This window comes from Monodon monoceros, unplaced genomic scaffold, assembly GCF_005190385.1.
Source record: "Monodon monoceros isolate NGI ecotype Baffin Bay Population unplaced genomic scaffold, NGI_Narwhal_1 Super_Scaffold_6, whole genome shotgun sequence".
Lineage (NCBI taxonomy): Eukaryota > Metazoa > Chordata > Mammalia > Artiodactyla > Monodontidae > Monodon > Monodon monoceros.
The window spans coordinates 74,887,875-74,910,760 of record NW_021703783.1 but is presented as its reverse complement, the minus strand read 5'-3'; the positions used below and the strand labels follow the sequence as shown (position 1 = coordinate 74,910,760).

Genomic DNA, 22,886 nt, shown 5'->3' with positions numbered 1-22,886 from the left:
TCACACACACGCACTCACATTTCATATCTCTCTTCTCTGCTTTGGAGTAACTTACCTGAAACACTCCCTGGGCCTGGTGCAGTTGTATTATATACGGTGGGGGGTGGGGGGAGTATTTTAAAGTGTTGATTTAATTTTTTGAACGGTTTTAGGATTGTATGGGCTTTTCTGTTTCTTCTTAAATTAGTTTTAATAAGTTTATCCTTTTTATTTAAAAACATATCTTTTTATTTTACTTTTTGAATGGTATGCACACAGTTCAAGCATTCAAATTTAAAAAACATATACAGTGAGAATTAATCCCCAACCCTCCTTTTAGCTACCTAGCTCCTCTCTCCTTCCATCAGTTTCTTGTCTATTTCCCTAGTTTCATGTTAATCCTCCCAGAAATATGCTATGCATATTTAAGCATATACATATATTGTTTTTATATAAATGGTGGAATACCACATATATTATTCTGCACATTGCTTTTATCACTTAATTGTATATGTTAGAGATATTTCTGTAGCTATACATAGAGAGCTGCCATTCTATTACACGTACCTAACACTCCACTGGATGCCTGTATCATAATTTATTTATTGCGGTGCGCGGGCCTCTCACTGTTGTGGCCTCTCCCGTTGCGGAGCACAGGCTCCGGACGTGCAGGCTCAGCGGCCATGGCTCATGGGTCTAGCCGCTCCGCGGCACGTGGGATCTTCCCGGACCGGGGCACGAACCTGTGTCCCCTGCATCGGCAGGTGGGCTCTCAACCACTGTGCCACCAGGGAAACCCTATCATAATTTATTGATACTTAGTCTCCTTCTGAAGGACATTGAGGTTGTTCTCAATTTTTGCAGTGGACTTCTAACCAGTGTCCCTTACCCATCTTTAATCAGTGTTTCACACAGTTATCAGATATTTCCTCTTCTTAAATTTCCATCCTGATACTGTCATGTCCCCATTCAGAAACCTCCAGCAGCTGCCCAATACCCAAGAATAGGGCTGAACTTCTTAGCCTTGAAAGTAGAGCCCTGCACCACATGGTGTCCACCTACTTTTTCGTCTTTCTGTTCCTGAAGAGACTCCCTAAACTGATGACTTGAGGTTTTCCAAATGTACCCTTGTTTTTATGCTCAGTATTTTTCTTCTGCCTGCACTTCCCTCCCTGCTCAACACATTGAAGGGGAGGAGCACATCCCTCCTTCCTTCTAGGCTGGTCATGTGCACTGCACTTTAAATATTTCAACTCAGTCTCCCACTAGTACACCCTTCATAACCAGACCAGGTGTTCTGAATGTCTCTTCTAGACGCCATATTTCTTGTGGGCAGGGACTCTTCCCTGGAAATAGGGAATACTAAACTGAAAAGATATGTCTTGACTTTTAAGTAGCTTCCAACATAAAGGTGAGCCAGACATGCAAAATTAAAATACACAACACCACAGATCGTTGTTTAGGGGGAAGTGTATTCTTTGCTCAGTGGAATCAGAAGAAGAAAAATATGTGCTTAAAAAACCCCCCAAAAACCAAAAAAACCCAACTCTGGTCCCTACTCCAGGGCCTGGAACATAGAAGATGTCGCGTAAGTGCATTTGGAATAAGAGTAACACGAAAGGAAGCATTTAAGGCAAGCCTCACAACATCTTGCCAAAAATCCATCTTTTATCATAAACATACAGATTAAGTCATCAAGTAGTGGAGATGCCGCTCATCTCTTGAGGAAAAAGGGCAGTGTGGGAGGGGGTGGAATCAAGTTTCAGCAAGGGAGGGAGGCAAACAGCAGCACCTGGAGAGTAGTCTCGTGCGGGCGGGGCGCGCAGGGGGAGGGGCGGAGAGGGGAAGGGGGAGGAGACTCTCGCGTCCCTGCCCCGCCTTCCCCCCCCCACCACAAGGCGGCGGCGGCGGCGGCGGCGGTGGCGGCGCAGGGCGGCCGCGCTGCTGTCTGTAGCATCTGCGGCAGCCCTCGCCGCCCCCTGGCCGAGGCTCACCCCCGGCGATCCCGAGCCCGAGCACGGCAGGCAGCTCGCGGCGCGGCGGCACGGGGCCCCGGGAAAGTTCCCAGCGCGAGCGCCGAGATGCCGGGCAGCGACACGGCGCTCACCGTGGACCGGACCTACTCCGACCCGGGCCGGCACCACCGCTGCAAGAGCCGGGTGAGAGGCGCGCGCGGAGTGGCGGTGGGGGCGCCCGGCCGAAGGGCGAGGCCGGGTGGGCTTGGGCTCCCGCGGGAACGACGTCGCCGTGCGCGTTTCTCCGCCTCCCTCCCTCTCTCTCTTCCCGGCGGCCCCGAGTCCGGGCTTCCCCGCTCAGTTCGAGCTGACGGGCTTGGGAAGTGGGGAGTGGGAGCCCGGCCCGCGGTTCTGAGATCCCAGGTCCCCCTCCCGGGCGGGGGTGGCGCAAAGCACCGCCCGCCGTCCTCTTCCGCTCGTCGGTCCCAGCGCGCCCGGGTCTCCCCGACGGCCGGCGCTCCGCCGCCCTCTCTGCCAGGCAGCGCCCGCCGTGCGGTGGGGGACGCGAGAGGATCCCGCCATCCGCGGCACTGTGTTCGCGGAGGACGGCCTCCTTCCCTCTTTGTAAGCTCCGGTGCTGCCGCCGCGTCTCCGCAGCCGTCGGGGATTTCGGGCTCGGGGCTGGTGGCCGGAGCCCGCGCGCTGCGCGCGGCCGGAGCGCGGAGGGGCGGCGGACCAGCTTCCCGGTTTCCCGCGGCCGCCCCTCCCGGCTCTGCCCCAGTGAAAAGTCATTCTGCGCGCTGCCTCTTCAGAGTTTTTAGCCGTGCGGAGCCGGCGCCCTCTCCATTGTTTGCAGGGTAATTTGCTGTTGCTGATTTTGGCTGTGGGCGAAAATAGCTTTTCAGAGTATGCAGCGGAGACGAGCCGTACAGTGCTTGAACGTAGAGGGAGGCCTCAGCCTGAGCTCTGGTCCCTCGGGGATACCTTTATTCTCCTGAGGTGTTCAATCGTCCAGGCTCAATACTTCGCTCTCCCCTTGGCTGATTGAAGTGCCATTTAGATCAGCAGCTCCTCCACCCTGGCATTTGTTCGGGCGGGGGATACCTGGGGGTGTTCTTTGCTCTGACCGCTCACTTGTCCGATCTCAGCCTTTGAGTGCCAGCCTCCCTGCATCAAGTTCACGGAGGTACGGTCGTGCTCGCATCGGTTAGTCAATTTAACAGAATGATTTAAATTTTTTCGGATTAAATATATTTAGTGGAATAATACTTACCTCCTGCATCCTGTTCACTCTACCCTCCCCCCAAATAATTCTCTTAATTTTTTAAACTTTCTTTAAAAGTTCCATACAGTTTGTCATGAAAATAACTAGAAACTCCATTTGGAAGAAAACATTGATAAAAGATCTTTGGTTACCTACAGTTAGAAGTTTTTGGAGGGATGGCTGCTGGTGAATACAGTGTTAAATGCGAAGAAAGGCGAAGATCTTTTTCTAACGCGTTTGTAATTGGGAGGGGTGGCTCATAATGTTGTAGCTGACAGAAGAAATTTCAGATTTGAAAAAAATGTGGAAGCTGGGTTTCTCTTGTCACAACTGTGGTGATCTTCGCGTAAACAACAGGATTAGTAATCTTTGCAGGATGGATGGCTCACTGAGCCCATTTAAGCAATTTGGCAAAACTCACGGAACTTTCCAAAACTCACTCTTTTTACTACTGAGATGGAAAGTGGCAAAGCAGATGTGTAAGTCAGCTGAAGACTTTCTCTCTCCTGTATCTGCCATTGTTCCATTTCCACAGCCATTTTTTCTGTTAAAGGACCGCAACCTTATGTGAAGGGTGTTTCTTATTTTGTTTAAAATTCTACCCACAGTATCAAACTACTACATTGTTTTGTTAGCATGGAGATACCTGGTTTTTATATAGACCGCGTATTAAAACTGAGTTAGACATTATATGTACTGATTATTCTAAATGAGCTTATTGGGCAAATGAAATCTGGTGAGGGCTGGAAGAAATTGGATCAAAGAAGGCTAGAGCTTCAGTGGACAGGGATCACAGGTTCTACAGCACTGATGATGCTGAGATCCCCGTTTAAACTTCTTGACTGTCTGCTTTTAGGGTATTTATTGTTGAGACAGTGGGGAATAGAAAGAACGAGTGGCAGTTTTGAAAACTCCTAAGAGCCTTTCTCAAGTGGGGCTGATGTAATTTTGATCTGTCCTGAGGGCAGCAATAAGTCTGCTATAATGAAGGAAAGGTAGCAGTAATTTTCCTGTGCAGCAGGTAGCCCATTAGATGATTCTAATTCCTCTTTTGTGGAACTCACTTAGATGTAGCTATAAAGATTTATTTTCTTTACACTTAGAATGTATATAATGCTGAGGGAAAACATCAAGTGGCACTAAGGTTTAATTTCTTGATGTCACCTTCTTGACTTAGCAATAAACCATCTAGTACAGGATTTAAAAATAACTTTTTTATGGACTCATTTGGTAAATGAGCTCCCCTAAAAACACTATAATGAGAACTGGAGGTGCATGTGAAGAGCTGATAAACTTTCAGAGATATGCAGATTCCTCCCAGGCAGGGGCTAAGACTATGAGATCAAGTTCTTGGTTACCGAACGGTCATTTTTTGAGTTCAAAATTGATACATTGTTGAGAAAACAGGGAACATACACATCTCTCTTGCTGAGCTTGTTTAAGCCTTTGAGACTGGAATAATAATGAGGCAGTGTACTATTTTAACAGTGTACAAGTCTATTTTTACAGCCAGGTGGATTAACCTAAATTTTTCCCCCCTCAGTGAAAATTTAATATAACTGATGAATTCTGTGGTTGTCTCTAAGCTGACAAGTCAGGATCGTTCACATTTTTAAACTTCATCTGGGTAAAACTCAGAAATGGTACATGTTAAAACTCAATGCACTCAATGTAATATCCCTCTGCTTTAAAATAAAGAGCATCTGTAATTAGAATCCTGCTTTCTTTTTTTATGTCCTAGATAGTTAAAGCCTATTATCTATTTATTTATTTATATTTTAAAAATATTTATTTATTTGGCTGCACTGGTTCTTAGTTGCCGCACACGGGATCTTTAGTTGCAGCATGCGAACTCTTTGTTGCGGCATGTGGGATCTAGTTCTCTGACCAGGGATCAAACCCAGGCCCCCCTGCATTGGGAGCATGGAGTCTTAGCCACTGGACTACCACGGAAGTCCCCTATTATCTTTTTAAGAATATAGGCAGTCTGCTTTCTAGACAGCAACTGGTCTTTATTCATCAATTACGTCTGAATAAAATTTTTGGTAGACCTAATTTTAAATGTCCTAAAATACCATCTTCAGCCACATGGGTATAGTGGTGAACAGCTGTGGCTCTGGGAGCAGAAGACTTGGATCGTATTCTGGCTCTTCACACTTCCCAGCTGGGTGACGGCTGGGGCAGGGTCTCACCTTTCTGAGCCTCCAGTTCCCCATCTATAAAAGGTGATAATAATCCCTACTTTGGGGAGTGATTATGAGTCTTCAATAAGAGAATTTGTAAAAACAATGGTTGTGTATACTCAGGTATTAGCTGTTTTTCTCCATATATGTAAGGTGGATAATTTTTTTTTTCCTTGCTCTGTTGATACCACTAATCAGAACTGCTAGTTGTCCTGAGTGCCTGCCTTCCCCCCATCTCTAGTCTGTCAGCCATGCCATTGGATCTTTGACACTTCTCTGGAATTGGTTCCTTCCATGTTCCCCAGTTATCCCACCTTAGTTTAGCCACTTAAGACCTCAGGAAGAGATAACTGGTACGTTAGCTTCCTCTTTGGTCTCTGATGTCATCAACTTCTATTCCATCTAGCCTGCAAGGACCAGACTGTTCTGTCTACAGAAGCACTTTCATTCGGCTAGCCCGCAGAAGACAGATTCTGTGCTAGTAGTGCTGCTTCCTAACCGTGTCACCTTGGACCTTATAGTCATCCTAAGTCTTAGCTTCCTCTTCCACACCATAGAGGTGTTGTGAGTAATAAATGAGTAATGTCTAAAAATGCCAGGTCCACAGTGACAACTCAATAGATAGTGGTCAGTTTTTGTTATTACTATGTAAGACATATTCATAAGCTTGGAAATGGAAAGACTCTAATTTTGTGAGTAATATAGAGACTTTTCTGGCACTTTTAGCATTTGGTACCTCCCTCCATTGCACATTCCTCATCAATTGATTGTTTACATGTTTATAAGCTATAGACACTGGCACTTTGAGAGCAAGAAGTTTCATTCAGCAAATATTTGTGAGCACCTTCTCTGGGCTAGCTGCAGGCATCAGGAATATAAGGGTGAATGAAACAGTCTGGCCCTCTGGAAACTTAATATCTGGTGAGTGTATCTTATTTATACTTGTGGCCCCAGGAAATACCCTTCTCTTTTACAGGAGGAAGTGATGATAGTAAGTAGCCTCTAGCATCTGAAGTAAAACCTGTGTTGGGCATGGTTGCTACCTGTAGTACATCTTTATACATGCTGAGGTTTGGAAATTGATCCAGAATTGCACGATGAGTAATGGCCAGAGGCAGCCAGGAAGAAGCGGATGTCAGATCCCTTCTCACCATGGAAATGGTTGGGCAAGGGTGTAGTAAGTTGATGATCGCATGCTTACTCCCTGGGCAGGAACCAGGGTGAGTGGAAACTGAACTTCTGTTGTAGGTGACACTGACCTGGTGAAGTGGTAAGCTGAGTAAGTGGTGTGTGAGTACACTTTAAATCAGTGATTTGTTTTATTCTCAAGAGTTAATTAAAGGGACGGTGAATAGATGAATGTCCGAGTCAGAATTTTCTTAAGTGCAACACGAACGATTGATGCGGTGCATGTTTTTTGAGCGATGTTTTGCTGCAGTCTCACCGGTTCTCCCTTTAGATCGGAGCGTGCTGCGATCCACCAGCATGCTTGCTTGTCACATCCACTGTAGAACACCAAAACAGCTCCGACCAAGTTGGATCGCAGGACTTCTTTGCTTCAGATCCACCGCCTGGATTTCCAGGGCTGCTCTTAAGGTCAGAAATCAGCCTCATCTTTCTAGGTGGATATTGCCCAAGTCTTAACTTAGGAGAGGCTGTAGCTTTCAGCCCTGCTGTTTCTTAACTGTGTTTTCATGTTTTCAGCAGAGAGGCGGGTGGTGAGAGAGAAGAGAACCATGGATCCCTGTACCGTGAATCAGAATGAGGACTTTACATTCCTCAGAAAAGGAACATCATAGTTGTGCATGATCTGTGCATAATCCAGCTGCTTCCACTGACTTGGGGGAGGGAGATGCTACTTGAAGGAGAATGTAGTGTGTGTGTTGATTATTCCTCTGTAAGAAGGCAGAAAGTACGTAAATGAAGAAAAGAACGCAGCAATGGTGATAATAGCCAACGTGTACCAGTTCCTCACTATACACCAGGCGCAATATTAAGCACTTTAAATGCACCACCTCCTTAATCCTCACAATATCCTATTTATAGTTCCATCTTGCGGATGAGGAAGTTAAGGCCCAGATGGGTTAAGTAATTTGTCCAAGGCCCTGTGGCTATTAGGAAATGGTGGAACCAGGGTTTGATGAACCCAGATCTAATAACAGAGCTGGCATTTTAACCACTTCCCAATCTTGTGCTCTTGAGCTGAGTATTGGAGAGCAGCTCAGTCTTATTTTATTTTATTTTTTTGTCTGCGTTGGGTCTTCATTGCTGCATGCGGGCTTTCTCTAGTTGCGGCGAGCTGGGGCTACTCTTCTTACTGCGGTGGCTTCTCTTGTTGCGGAGCGTGGGCTCTAGGCGCGCGGGCTTCAGTAGTTGCAGCACGTGGGCTCAGCAGTTGTGGCACACAGGCTCAGTTGCTCTGCAGCATGTGAGATCTTCCCGACCAGGGATCAGACCCGTGTCCCCTGCATTGGCAGGTGGACTCCTAACCACTGCACCACCAGGGAAGTACGAGCAGTTCAGTCCTAATAAACCTGCTCATTGCTTGGGGATGGATTGCTCAACTTCCACAGGGTGCCCAGCCAAAATTGTGCGCTCGGGATTCTTAGGACACAGCACTTTGCCAGTGCTTTGCAGATAGGTGTATGTTCCCAGTAAGCATTTGGAGAATGCACGATTTATGAACTTTTTATAATGCCTAAGATGTAAGAATTTTGACAGTAGTTGGGGACATCTTCAAGGCTGTTAAAATAAGCTTATGATTTAAAGACATTGTCAAGGAATCTTCTACCTGGTCTTTGGTCTCTGGAGGATGAGCAGTTGAAGTACACAACGAGGGTCGTTCCTCCTTGTGACAACTGAGTCACGTTCTGGCCTCACAGGATCTCCCTGTAGGACTTGAACTTCACTGAGCTGAAGGCATACGCTTCTCATACTTAAGGCAGAGGGTTGGTAACTTAGACTCAAAGGTTTCACCATGTTAGAACTGAAGGAGAATTCAGACATTAACTCCAGACCATTCCACTTGCAGAAGCAGGAAAGTGACATCCAGCCAGACTGTAACCAGTGAAATTACGTAACTGATACAGACTGATTAGGACTAACCATTATACCAGCTTCTCTCTTAGAAGAGAATTTCTTTAAAGAAAACTGCTTAAAACATTGTTAAATACCAAGTTAATCGCTAAGTTACGTGTGATAAACATCTCAAAATTGAACTCGGGTGAAATGGGAATTTCTAACTATTTTCAGTAGAGAATTAATTGATGAACAGATTTAAAATTTTGTGATTTTTAGGTGAAAAAGGCTGACTTTGAATGATTTAGTGTTGGGCCATTATCCTTCTGAATTTATTTCCAGATTTTTGGTGGGGCTGGAGTGAAGAGGAGGGGTCACAATTCATATATCAAACTACTTAGCTGCACTGGATCTGCTGCCCCTTTTTAAAAATGATCTTTTCTGAGGTCACTTTTATTGTCATTTTTTTTTTTTTCAAAATAAAGTTTTGAGAAGTGAGTTCATCTTTGTCTGACCTTCTACCTGTTGGGTAAGGGTACTGGGAAAAAACATATACCACATGCAGAAGTCTTCGAATATATCATATACGGACTTCACTTAGAATTCATCCCCAGTGTTCTGTCACCTCTGAAGCTCTCCGTTCCTGTGAGTCTCTTTTGAGAGCATCTTCCAGCACCATGTGGCTTTGGTATATATAATTTCCATGTAACAGAGCCTGTAAACACAAACCGAAAACATCATCTGGTTCTTCGCCGAAGAAATAGTCATGTGCTGCAACCCCGGGGGAAGACAGGGATGGGGTCCATCGGCCTTTTGAGAGATGGCACGTCCAGTGCCCACCCCCAGGGACATGCCTCCCTGAGTGAAAGTGTGTGTGGTTCCTGTCTTAACATGCTGACCTGAGAGCCTAACCTAGGTGTGGCTTTACCCCGGTGTACCCAGATGTTCCACAGGCACCTCGAAGTCTGTGTGTCAGACTTAACTCGTTCTCTCTAATCCCCCGCAATTCCTGATGAATACTTTTCCCACACAGCCAGCCCCCAAACTGGATGCATGGGAAGCCCTGTCAATCAGCCCCCCTCGTCCACCACATCCAGTAGTTTACTTCTTAAATTTTCTCAACCACTTTTTCCTTTTTATCCCCAACTCACTTAACGCAGTTTACTTCTAGATTTGAGGGCTGGAGTGAAGGGTTCAGAGTCTGGACTTTGGAGCCAAGCTGGAATGTCAGCCTCTCCACCTACCAGCTGTGTGAATGACTGTGAGAAGTGGCATTGGGAAACCCATCACAGCGTTTGTTGTTCTGACATTGAGTCATTCTTTGTCTACCGCAGAGTTCCCCAGACTTCACTCATTCCCACGCCTCCTACTAACAGCTTCGGGCCACCTGTACCCTTATTTACTTAATATTTCTAAATCAATTCACTCCTTAAAATTTTATCTTTAAAGTATCCATGTGACTACTCTAGCCGAATACTGTCTGGGCCTCTGAGGCCTGCAGCACCAGATGAAAAAGATGAGCAAATGCGGGAGCTTTGTTAGGGAGCTGTTAGTGCAGAACAAGACTTTCTCCTGGACTGAAGCAGCTGTGTTGGATTGAGGACTGTTTTCAAGGGACTGACTCGCTCCCGGTGATTCTGTGTGTTTAACGCTTTCATTTTTGTCCTCCTAAAATGATTCAGAATCATTGAGGAAAACACTGGTGTTAATGTATCATCTCCCTTCCTTTATGAAACAGTTCTCTTAGACCGTTTTCCTAGAAAATGCTTAGAAATATATATTTTTTCTTCTCATGGATTGTGAAAATTTGAATAATTGAATGTTTTGGGATGAACAAAAGTGCACCTTGTTGAGTTGAAGGCAGTCTTGTCTGGGTAGGGATACTTGGGAGAGGTTGGGAAAACAAGAGTTGTGTTCCAGGCTGTGTTTCTAGTCTTCCCATGACCGAGGGAAGGCCTGAGGCTAAAGAATGGATATCCAGAAGATGCGGATTCTTTGGGAGCTTCAGGCAAGGACAGAAAGTGGGTGGAGAAGAAATTTAAGCTCTGTGTTTCTCTGAAGTAAAGTTGAATCTAATTAAGCTGTATCTTGTAGGCTTGTTGTAACGTAAGGAAACTAAATGATGCCTTGAGCTGAATCCTTTCTCAGAAAATCTGATATAAGCACTTGTCCAAAAATAAAGTCTGCCCTTAGTGAAAGCTATGCTTCAACACCTCGGTATATTTACTCATGTGTGTGCAAGTGTGTGTTGGGACCGAAAGTCCCTCTTTCTCTGGCTTTGTAAAGATGTTGTCATAATCCAGAAGGCTTGGAACTCGGCTTCACTGGTGTACTATTTTAATCTCACTAATTGGAACAGGTGGCCTCGATTTGAGACTGAATCACTAGTTGGCATCGATTTTAATTTATCTGAACATATGAGGCCCATTCAGTAAGAGCTGTTCAGGCTGTGCATTGGCATCAGGCAAAGTGCTCGAAAGCTTCAACCATTAAAAGCACAGGAGACAGAGAGGAGGGTTGAAGAAATGCAGTCGAATAGTTTGCTGCTTTGACTCCATTCTTAAATATTGGGTGAAGAGCTGTAAAGGAACGTGGTTAAGGAAAGCTTGTCTAGATGCTTGAGACATCTACTTGTAAATATTTCTCCAAGTGAGGAAGATGTCTTATGTACATCCTTTGAATCCACCCCACAAGCTGGCATGTTTCAAGAGGACTTCATGCTGTCCTCCTGGCTCTGTAGGTCTCAGCACATCGACAGGCGTGAGGTGAAGGGGGTGTGCCTGGGCGACTCAGCTTACCGCAAGTGCTCAAGTTGAGGTACCTTAAGACACCTCTCGTGAAATCATGCATGGTCTCCTGATCATGAGCTTCTCCAGCTGGACCACTGCTTTATTTTTAGAGTAACTGTATGCTTTGCATAGTGTCTTGTCAATATCTTGCTTTAAATCCTTCAACTTCTTACCCTGACACCAGAGCCTCTTCTTCTGACCTTTGTCTTTCACCCTCTCTCTGCCCTTGAGCTCTGGTCTCCTTTCTTTGTGGGCTCCCATGCTTCCCCTTTCTGCCTGTGGGCACTTGCTTCATCCTCTCACATGGGGATGGTTATGTCTTTTATCCAGACATGGAGCCTGGTACAGAGTTGGGGCTTGTAAATACTGACCGAATGAGTGGATGTGGGTGTGCTCTACAGGACTTCAGAAGCTGGAAAGTGTATTCTACTCTTGATCCATATCAGTGCAGATTAATCGACCTTGTTATAATTGCTGTACAGGACTCCACTATATGGGTATTCCATAATTTATTTAACCATTTCCTTACTAAAGGATACTTGTATTACTTCCAATCTTTGATTATTATAGGCACGTCATTGACTGCCCTTGGGCATGCTTCTTTTCCCACGCGTGAAGAATATGTTAATAGGCTAAATTCTTAAACGTGGGATTGTTCATCAAAGGGTGTGTGCATTTTAAATCATGCTATTGTGAAATTGAACACCGCCCCTGTGCAGCAGAGAGCGAAACTGATACAGTTTATGTTACGGTCAGTGTATGAACATGCCTCAGCGCACATCTTTCCAACACACAGTGTATTATCAAGTTTGTTGATCTTCACCAATCTGGTAGGTGAAAACTGGTACCTCATTTTAATTTATATTTTTCCTGATACGAATGAGGTTGATTGTAGTTTTAAATTTTTATTTTGAAATAATTACAGACCCACAGGAAGTTGCAAAAAAATAGTACAGAAATGTCTGTGTACCACCCCTCTACCCAACCCGGATTCTCCTAAGGGTTACATCTTATGTAATTGTAGTACAATGTGTTAATTATATTTTCACACACTTAAAAAACATTTGTCTTTATTGTGAACTACCTGTTTATTCTGGCCATTTATCTATTGGGTTATTCATCTCTTAGTTTGATTTGTAGAAGTTTCTTACTTATTAAATAGGTTGTTTGCACCTATATTTTTTCCAGTTTGTCATTTCTGACTGTTAATTTTCTACTGTTGCGTAACTAATTACTACAAATCTAGCAACTTAAAACAACACCCATTTATCATCTCACGGTTTCCATGGGCCAAGAGTCCAGACCCAGCTTACCTGCATCCTCTGCTCAGTTTCATCAGCCTAAAATCAAGGTGTCAGCCAGGCCCACAGTTTTGTCTGAGGCTTGGAATACTTCTCCAAGCTCACTGGTTGTTTACCCAGTTAAGTTCCTTGCAGCTGTAGGACTGAGGGCCTCAGCCCCCAGAGGCTGCCTACTATTCCCTGCCATGTGGCCCTCTCCACAACATGGTAGGCTGTTTCTTCAAGGCCAATAGGAGAGTGTCTCTGTTGCACTACCTCCAGACAAGGGCTCTTTTAGAGGGCTCACCTGATAGGCCAGGCCCACTCAGTTATTCCATCTTTTTTTTTTTTTTTTTAATTAATTAATTAATTAATTAATTTATTTTTGGCTGCATTGGGTCTTCCTTGTTGCCCATGGGCTTTCTCTAGTTGCAGCGAGCAGGGGCTACTCTTCGTTGCAGTGCTCAGGCTTCTCATTGCGGTGGCTTCTCTTGTTGTGGAGCACGGGCTCTAGGTGCACAGGCTTCAGTAGTTGTGGCAAGCTTCAGTAGTTGTGGCTCGAGGGCTCTAGAATGCAGGCTCAGTAGTTGTGGCGCACGGACTTAGTTTCTCTGCGGCATGTGGGATCTTCCTGGACCAGGGCTCGAACCCATATCCCCTGCATTTGCAGGCAGATTCTTAACCACTGCGCCACGCGGGAAGTCCCTATTCCATCTTTTGATGAACTAAAATCAACTGATTAGGAACCTTAATTAAATCTGCAAAATTCTTTCACCCTTGCCATATAATGTAACCTAATTATGGGAGTAAAATCCCATCATAGTCACACGTCTTGCTCATATACAAGGAGAGGTTATCTGACAGGGTGTATACACCAGTGGGTAGGAATCTTGGGGGCTCTCTTAGAATTCTGCCTTCCACACTGATTGAATGACACGTTGTGTGTGTATAGAGCTAGCATATAGCAAACACCAAATAAATATTAACCAGACTTTGCCATGAACAAATTTAAAAATTTTAGGGCTTACAGGTTTGTGTCATTCTTAGAATGGACTTCCAGATTTTAAGAGCCTTTAAAAAACCAAAACACCATGTTTTTTAAATACGTTTTATGATTTTTGTTTTTATGTATTTTAATCTTGATCCAGTTAGAATTTGATTCTCTTTAGGATGTCTACACATAAATCACATAGTTATCCCTGCACCGTTTTTTGCATAGTTACTTCTCTTTAAAAATACACTGCTGTCCATATGTAGAGTTTCATTTTTATAAATTTCTTTCTCCTGTTTTAAAAGTATTGAATCAAAGGTTATAATTTTGGTTCATTTATTCTGGGTTGATATCCCCCCTCTCTCCCACACCCTCATCCAGGATTTGAAATGAGCATTTTGAACACTGTAGCTCATGCATTTAGAAACTTTCAACAGGCATGATTCCAGTATCACCTACTGTAAGGAAAGACCAAAAGGTAAAGGAGAAGAGATGGTAAAGTTTGTCATTTAAAAAAAAAATTTGCTTTCAATTCTTTTGAAGTAGATGTTACCTCTCAACAAGTTCTACATATTCTTAACAGTATAAAGAGTATGTGTTGTTGTTTCCTAAGCCCTCTGTGCTGCCTTAATCATTGTGGTCCACCATCCTAGCTCTGGAGATGAAAGAGCAGGAATGACTTTCAGCAGACTACTTTCAAGCTTGTGGCCCTCTCACTTAGTAAGCATATATAGCACCCTTATGCTGTCCTCCGTACTAGGAATTTAAGTTGGTTTATGACTCATGTTAAAATAAATAAAACAAGATTTCATGTTTGTAGGTAATGAGCTGTTGCTTTGTTTGGCTTAATTATCCTTATTTGTAGGTTACTCCTGTGGCTTGTTAATATCAGTAGATGTTTAGGGGTTGTTCTGTGCACCTAAGTTAATTATTGAGAGGTTCACGTGGCTTATAATCCCTGTGTCTGACACAGAGGGAGGTTGAAACTGTTGATTGTGCCCCGAAATGAACACTTTAACATTTCATAAGCTGACCCAAGAGCATATTAATGGTGGAATGAGTGTGCTTTTATTACGTGTATTTTCATTTTGGAAAGGCACTGTGCTTGTCAAAACCTCCTGACTTAAGCAAATTATCAAGTACTATTTGTTGTATAAAGCCAGCCAAAATTTACCTCATGTCCTGAGCAGTTTAGAGGTACTCACTGAATTGGCATCTGTTGGCTATGTGGGTACCAAAATTAAAGTGAGAGTCTTCTTTCATTCAGGTGGCTCATTTATGTCCTGTTACAACCTGGGGAGCCATGAGGGCTCTTACTTAACACCAAATCATTTTCTGTTTCTACTATCCCGAAGTGTTCCTACTGTTTGGGTAGGTGGGAACGTTAAGTTCTGTCGAGAAATTTGACTAGCATTCTGGCCATTTAAAATGGTCTAATAGCAAGAAAGTTTTTAAAGTACTCAGGGCTCGAATTAAGCTCTTATTTTTAAAAAATATTTATTTGTTTATTTGGTTGCGCTGGGTCTTAGTTGTGGCAGACGGGCTCCTTAGTTGCGGCATGTGGGCTCCTTAGTTGTGGGTCACCAGCTCCTTAGTTGTGGCATGTATGTGGGTTCTAGTTCCCTGACCAGGGATTGAACCTGGGCCCCCTGCATTGGGAACGCAGAGTCTTAACCACTGCCCCACCAGAGAAGTCCCTAAGCTCTTATTTTTAAAGAAGGAGTTAAAAGGAGAACTCTTCAGCCTTGTGCTGTTTAAGGATGGTTTTGCGAACTGAGCCCACCGTTCCAACAGACATATTTTGAAACTTTTCTTTGGGCAAATAGATGAATGAAATAATCTTGTATTTATGTAGCTTCCTTTAAATTAATGTTGATGCCTTCTCAGCCTTCATTTTTGAAATAATTTGTTGCAAATTTGGGGTGATTTTAATGGTAACAGATTTGCTAAATAAGAATTAATACATATATTGTTGAAAGACAGAGATACTAAATCTGTATACAAAGATTATTTTATTTTGTGATACTTTGGACATTTCAGAAATCACAATTACTTTGTTAGTAAATAATTCTTTAAAGTAATTGCTCCTTAGTTTATTTGTACAGTAGCCTAAAATGAGCCTGGATGTTTTTCTAGGGCAGCTAGCTTATTAAACTCTCAGTGGATTTTAATTTTCTTAAGTTTATGCTTGCTTTGGTTGTTAAATTTAATTTAAGGTTGAAGTTAATGTCCTATGGAAGTAAATGCAGTGACATCAGATTCCAAAATTATAAGGTAATGAAATGGCCCATCAGAAACAGCAACTTACACCATATTTTAAAAGTAAACCAGGGAAGGATATTCTGAGCATGAGGAAAACCTGTGTCAAATCATTAACCAAAGTTCTGGTTAAATAGTAGACAACTTTATTTTTAATTACTAAATGCTTCAGATATGGAGAAGACCTTTTTTTTTAAGTGTGGTGCTCATAGACCTACCTCCTAGATGTAACAGGTGTTAACATTTTGCCATGTTTACACCAGATTTCTGTCACTTGTTTTTAAGAGATAAATGGTCCCAGATACAATGTCTGGATGTCTTCTCCCTTCCTATTTCCTCAGAGGTCTCTGTAAGCTGAATTTCTTGTGTTTCATTCCTTTGTATGTTTTTATACATTGCGAGAATCCATAAGCAATGTATAGTTTGTATTTTGGATTAAATATTTATATAAATGGAATCTTTTGTAACTGGTTATTTTTTCCAACATGGTGTTTATACACTTATTCAACTTCATTTCCATTTTTTACTGCTGTACATTATTTCAGTATATGAGTAAACCAGAGTCTGTTGACAGCCATTCTCCTAATGGTGGACAGGCAGGTTGATTCTGAGAAGGTCTGTATACTTGTGGGAGGGTTTCTCTAGGAAAGATACTTAGAAGTGACATTGCTGGGGCAGAGGAAAAAGAATATCTTCAACCTTACCATCTATTCTTAAGTAGCTTTGTCAAATAACTTTATTTACAGGAGTGATTTCTTAAAGTCATGTTTTAATATTTGTCATAGAAGATTTTCATAATGATGTTAGATTTTATGTAGATGTTGAATAGTATTTGTTTAAAGTTTGTACGCATTTTAATTTTTTCTGAAAGCACATATAAAGTTATTTTGAGTTTGCTAGTAGGCAGTTTTTTGGACCACGCCAAGAACTTGAGCATCTATACTCTCGTTAATGTCTATCAAAGCTCTTGTTTTAGAGTTAAAACCATCAGTTTATAGAAGTATATTCATTGACATGTCAAGAGGTCATGCTTTTACGTTGATTGAAAAAGTCTTCAAAATACATGCACAGAAGATACCATTTTTGTTTGTAAAGTGGCACATACAAATAGAACGTGACTAAAGCTAGCAGAGGTGAGTAGTCTGCAGGCAGTGTGACAAGGGCTTACGTGGGTTACGATAATTTTTACAACAGTACCAAAAAGTAGGTACAGTTATCCTCATTTTATGGATGAAGAACTGAGGCTCAAACAGGGGTAAATAACTCAAGCATGATCATACCAATAAGAAATGGAAAGGCTGGAACTTGAACCCAGATGGGTCTGCCTTCATGAGCCTTTGCCTCTAACCATTAGGCAGAACTGCAACAACCGCTGAAAGGGTAGTGACATAGAAACCCAAATCTAGACACTGGTTACCTCTGGGTAAGTAGAGCGTTGGGTGCTTCATTTTTCTTCCACTGGCTTTTTGGTATTTTCATAGCATTTCTAAAACAAACATTGTTTTGCAGTGAAATCTAGCTAAGTGATGAGCAGCCTTTGTCCTGAAAAGGAGAAGATAAATCACAGTAATGCTATAACTTTCTCATTTACTCTTTGTTTTGCCCCAGGTCTGGGGAAGGGTTAGTGGTCAAGACTTGTGACCCCAGTGACAGAAACCAGTAGCAGCGCTGCATTGTAGGTCCCAAGCTGCACACCCTAGAGCATGGATCTAGAATTCCCTGGCTTTCTTCCTAGGCAGGGATGATTTGAAGCAGGATGTGTTCTAACTCGAGGTCTCCGTAGAAAATATGAGGAGAGGCTGCCTTATTCCAGTTCCCCCTTCATTGTCCTAAGTGCTTCACTGGGTGCTCAGCGCTGGGCTGGGCCCTAAGACCGGTCAGACGTAGGCACTGCCCTGGAGGTGCTCAGGCTCAGGAGGACAGACTTGCACACAGAAAATGGCAGTGCTCCAGGGAGCCCTGACCTCACATGGGCCTGTCTGGAAAGAATTGACCCAGAGTCCACCCTGAGAGGCTCTAGACGGGAAGGAGTAGGTGTCCGCTGTCAAGGCTTCCTGGCCCACCTCCCTTCATGCTCACACTCTCCTGCATGAGTGTCTCCTGATAGATGTTTGTAGGATGTGATTGGGAGAGAAGGACAGGTGGTACCCATTTTTGAGGTTTTGGTTCCCCTCTGATTAGCCCTTTGATGATGTGCTTTGTATATGAGTATATGTGTGTGTATGTATCGTTACATCCTCGTGCAAAGGAAATACTAAACCCTGGGCATCACAGATAGGTCCTTTGATTTGACTCAGATGTAAGCAGGATGCTGCCGAAAAGGGAGGAACAGAGTTGTTCGTTGTCATGGCAACCAGCAGGTTTTTATAGTGGAACACTGCCTTTGTAACCCAAACCAGACACCCTTAGTTCCTAACTACAGAAAACAGACTGATGCAAACTCCAGAAATTATAGTACCATCTCTCAGTGAGGTTTTGTTTGCTTTTTGGAAACTGTCTTGCAGTGGTTTGGGTTCCTTTGTAGAATTTCACTTATGAAAGTCACCCTTTAAGTGCCTTAGGATTTTGTGAAGTCGGTACTTAGGGCTTTCGCGTTATTATTACGCATCACCCCCGTTTCCGCCCCCACCTCACCCCAGTTTAATCTACGTGGCCAGGATTTTTACTGATACGAGGGATTAGCCTGAGGTTGCATTTGGAGTTTGGGAGACGTTATACACTCTGTGGCACGAGCTCCTCCCTGATGAAAAGTGTACACTCTCCCTCCCCTTGAATGCGTTTGCTGTTTGACCTTGTGCGATCTTTTTTGTGCTTCGGTCTTCACCATTCATCCCTCTCTAGACTCAGCAGACACCAAGATGCTTAGAACATCTCGCTCCTGCAGTCACTCTGGAGGCAGGTTGAGAGTCCACCCTTTGCTGTCTGAGAACTCCTGGACGATTGAACCGTTATGGTTTTCTTTCGGTAGCTTTGGTGAGGTTTCCTAAACCTGGGGTACAAAAGGCCAGTGTAAAAAGAGAGCCCTTCTGCAAACAGGTGGAGCTTAACTTGGGAGAATAAGGGCCTCCTTGAGTGGCTAGGCAGAGTTTTTTTGTTTTTTAGCACTTTGGGAGAAGGCAGAAACATAGGCTACACTTTACTTCCCCTAACTTCTTGGTCTGAGGTGTCCCCTTCACCCAGGACCACACCTTGAGATCGAGAGCCCTGATGGGCCTCCTTGGGTAGTAGCATCCAGGTGGGTAGTGTCTGCGTCTCCTCAGCACGTGCCAGGGAAGAGGACTCACTCGGGCACCTTTGCATGGCACTGATTTTAAAATGAGCTCCCTGTAGCCCCTGGGCTGGCTTCTTCTGAACCCCTTCCACCAAGTCGGCAGCATCTCACGTGGGAGATGTCGGGCCACTGTCCACGCGTAAGCAGTACAGGTATGGGTCGTGCCTGCAACAATTCTGCTTTCAGCCTAATTCAACACATACGTGTTGAGTACCTTGCTCCGTGCCCGGCATCCCAGGGAACAGAAGAAATTTCCCTACTCTCACCAAGCTTATATTCAGGTAGGTCGAGGCAGAGAGCCCAGACCAATAGGTAAATCACACGGTATGTTAAGTGGTGATAAATGCAATGTTGAGAAAGAAAGCATGGAAGAGAGGGCTGGGGAGGCCCAAGGTGTATGTGTGTGTGGTGGGGTGTGGGTGGGATAGAGGAAAGCAGTTTCAAGTAGGAGGCTCAAGGTCAGCTCTACTCAGAGATGCCGCTGAGGATGGGCCCGAGGAAGAAAGCTATTCAGCTGTGCAGGGGATGAGCTCTCCAGGGAAAGAGAACAGCAAATGCATACTCCCTGCAACAAGCGTGCGCCTGTTGTGTTTGAGGCACATCAAAGAGGCCACGTGGCCGGACGGGGCGAGCAAGGAGTTGAGGAATCATTTAGAGCGTGAGGTCCAAGAGGCAGGGGCAGGCCAGTTCATGGGGCAGTTCGTGTTTAACAAGGATCACCTGGGCTGCTAGATTCAGAACAGGCCATTTTCAAGCCCTTCTTTGGCGTGTTAGAGCTCAGAGGGGCAGCTCAGCGTCAGGGCTCTGGGGACCACGGGCCTGGTTTTTAAATCCTGGTTCTGCCGCTTACAAACTGTGTGGACTCATCGTAGGCAGCTTGCCCAGCCCATCTGAGCATCAGTTTCCTCATGTGAAAAAATAAGTGTAATTCTTGTCTCGTAAAGATCCTGGACTGAAGGGGCCTTCCCTGACTCCCCTTCTCAGCTCATCCCCAGCCTGGGTGCTCCCTGACCAGACTGGCACCCAAGTCTGTTGTGAGCCTTCTTCGTGTTCTTCTCATGTGTGGTTCGCTTGTCTCTCTCCCCCTGGAAAGCGGGCAGGGATTGTATCTCCAGGGCTTCACACATAATGCACAGTATATGTTTGGATGGATAGAGAAATAGAAGGATGCAAGGAAGGAAAGAATGAATTAAGATTTCATGCATAGGTATTAGTGTAATATTTGAGTTCACACGTTCCAACAGACCATAGGACTTTTTCTGTTCGGAGGTCAATGTTTGAGGACGTCAAATGGTTAAGGCTTTGGCTACATTTCTTATTTAAATAGGTCTCATTAGGGAAGACAAGTAATGTACTCTTACTTCCATATTTTAAAATTTAAGGGACTTCCCTGATGGCACAGTGGTTAAGAATCCGCCTGCCAATGCAGGGGACACAGGTTCGAGTCCTGGTCTGGGATCCCACATGCTGTGGAGCAACTAAGCCTGTGTGCCATAACTACTGAGCGTGCGGTCTAGAGCCCGTGAGCCACAACTACTGAGCCTATGTGTCACAACTACTGAAACCCACGTGCCTAGAGCCCGTGCTCCACGTCAGAAGCCACCACAATGAGAAGCCCGCGCACCGCAACAAAGAGTAGCCCCCGCTCGTGGCAACTAGAGGAAGCGCTTGCACAGCAGCGAAGACCCAATGCAGCCAAAAATAAATAAATAAATAAGTTTATTAAAAAAAAATTATCTCCTCTCCACTTGTGTAGAGAAATGCTTATTCGAAGATCCTAACTGGTGTTTTTACTTAGGTGTTCTCTAAGAAGAAATGTTTTGTTAACAGCTTTCATCAAGAGCCGAAGGAAGTTTTCCTCCAGCGTTTTATTGTGAAAAATTTCGAACAAATACGTACAAAATACAAAGGCAGTACTTGCTTCAGCAGCACATACACTAAAACATTGGCATGATACAGAGAAAAAAATACAAAGGTCCTAGCAATTTCTATGAACATGCACTTAACATACAGATGATCTGAATCACTCACAATGTTGGTATAGTAGAGACGTCAGGGCAGGTTTTTCTTTTTGTTTTTGTTGTTTGAGTTTGGATGACTCTGTTACCTATATCATTTTCCACGATATGGAAAGGCTTAGTCTGTAACTTCTCTGTGAGAAGAATTCTGTGTGACACCTTTGTTCATTGTGAGATTGTTTGACTTTCCTCTGGGATTTCTGCATCATTTATATGTAAAGTCAGTGTTGAATAGGTTGAATTCTGTCCCCTCAGAGAGATGTGTTGAAGTCTGTGATAATTGTGATTTACAATAAGAAATATATGTATTTGGGCTTCATCCCCATTTCTGTCACAAAGCTCCTAAAAGCTTAGGAACTTCCTAAGTGATAAGAGTGATAAAGGTGAAATGGGTGTCTTTTGTTAATTCATATAACAAACCTCTTTCAACCACACCTGAGTTTATGTTAACTTTGGAAAGCCCCAAAGATGGGGGCAGGTTGCCAGGGGAACTTTTAAGTCCCACTTGTGGGGAGGGGAGAAGGGCTGGAGGTTGCATTCATCACTTATGGCCAGTGATTCAATCTGTCATGACTTTGTAATGAAGTCTCCATAGAGACCCAAAAGGATGGGGTTCAGAGGGTCCCTGGGTTGGTGAACACGCGGAGGTTCTGGGAGAGTGGTGCCCAGAGAGCATGGAATATCCTTGCCCTTTCCACATGCGTTGCCCAGTACATCTCTTCCGTCTGGCTGTTCTGAGTTACATCCTTTTATTGTAAACTGGTGATCCATTAAGTAAATGTTTAACTGAGTTCTGTGAGCCTCTCGAGCAAATTAATCAACCCGTAAAGAGGGCTGTGGGAACCTCCAGTTTAGAGCTAGTCATTCAGAAGCACAGGTAACAGTGTGGACTTGAGCCTGGTGTCTGAAGTGGGGGGAGGAGACAGTTCCGGGGACTGAGTCCTTAAGCTATGGGATCTGATGCCATCTCCGGGTAGATAGTGTCAGAAGGAGTTGATTTGTAGGACACCCTGCTGATGGAGAAGAACTGTTTGGTGTGGGAACCTCCCCCCACCCCCAGCTGCAACACTAGGTGACCAGAAGTGTGGTAGTCCTTGTGAGTGTTTCCTGTATAATGTCCTAGCCCCCGGCTCCTCAGAACATGACCTTCCTTGGAAATAGGGTCTTTACAGAGACAATGATGTGTCAACTGAAGAAAAATGCACAACCTGAAAGTTGAGAATTATGTTTTATTCAGCGGACTTTCTGAGGACTCAAGCCCGGGAGGCAGCCTCTCAGATAGCCCTGAGAGACTGCTGGGAGCCAGGAGGTATAGGAGTTTTTGCAACAAAAACTCGAGAATTGGAACATCAAGAGATCATAGTTAAAGAAAACCAGACATGTCAGGTTAATGAATTTAGCACTTTTCTCTTTTGGGGAAGATGGAAGAGGCTGGGCTGATTGAAATCATTCCTTTGATATGCACTTTATCTGGGACTAGTATCCTGTTTTTTTCCATCCTGGATCCCCTCAGGGTGCAAAGTTGGGGGAGGCTGCGGTGGCTGATGGCTTACTGGCCTCTAGGTGCCTCCATCCTTGGTTTACCGATGTGGCAGTTGACAGTCTTCGTCCACACATGTTAAAAGGAAGTCAGTTGTTAGGGTGGGCCTTAATCCACCATGACTGGTGTTCTTTGAAATGGGGGAATTTGGAGACAGACATGCACAGAGGAAAGATGATGTGAAGACAGAGGATTAGTGGAGGAAACTACAAGTCAAGGAATGTCTGAGAAGCTGGGAGAGAGACATGCAATGGCTCCTTCCCCAGGACCTGCAGAAGGAGCATGGCCTTGCTGACGCCTTGATTTCAGGCCTCCATAACCGTGAGACAATACATATCT

At 44.2% G+C, this 22,886-nt stretch overlaps 1 protein-coding gene across 5 annotated transcripts in view; it reads left to right on the top strand.

The window, feature by feature from the left end:
- The window catches only part of TMCC3 (transmembrane and coiled-coil domain family 3), a 350,901-nt gene that overhangs the window by 212,264 nt on the left and 115,751 nt on the right, over positions 1 to 22,886 (top strand). The window contains exon 1 of one of the 5 annotated variants that reach the window (XM_029206693.1): positions 1,842 to 2,138. The exons of 3 other annotated variants lie outside the window; for them this stretch is intronic. In XM_029206693.1, the coding sequence (XP_029062526.1) occupies positions 2,061 to 2,138 (78 nt within the window). In that variant the 5' untranslated portion in view covers positions 1,842 to 2,060. Of the gene's footprint in view, positions 1 to 1,841; positions 2,139 to 22,886 lie in introns of those variants that run through there. One more of the 5 variants, XR_003791244.1, reaches the window with a different exon arrangement.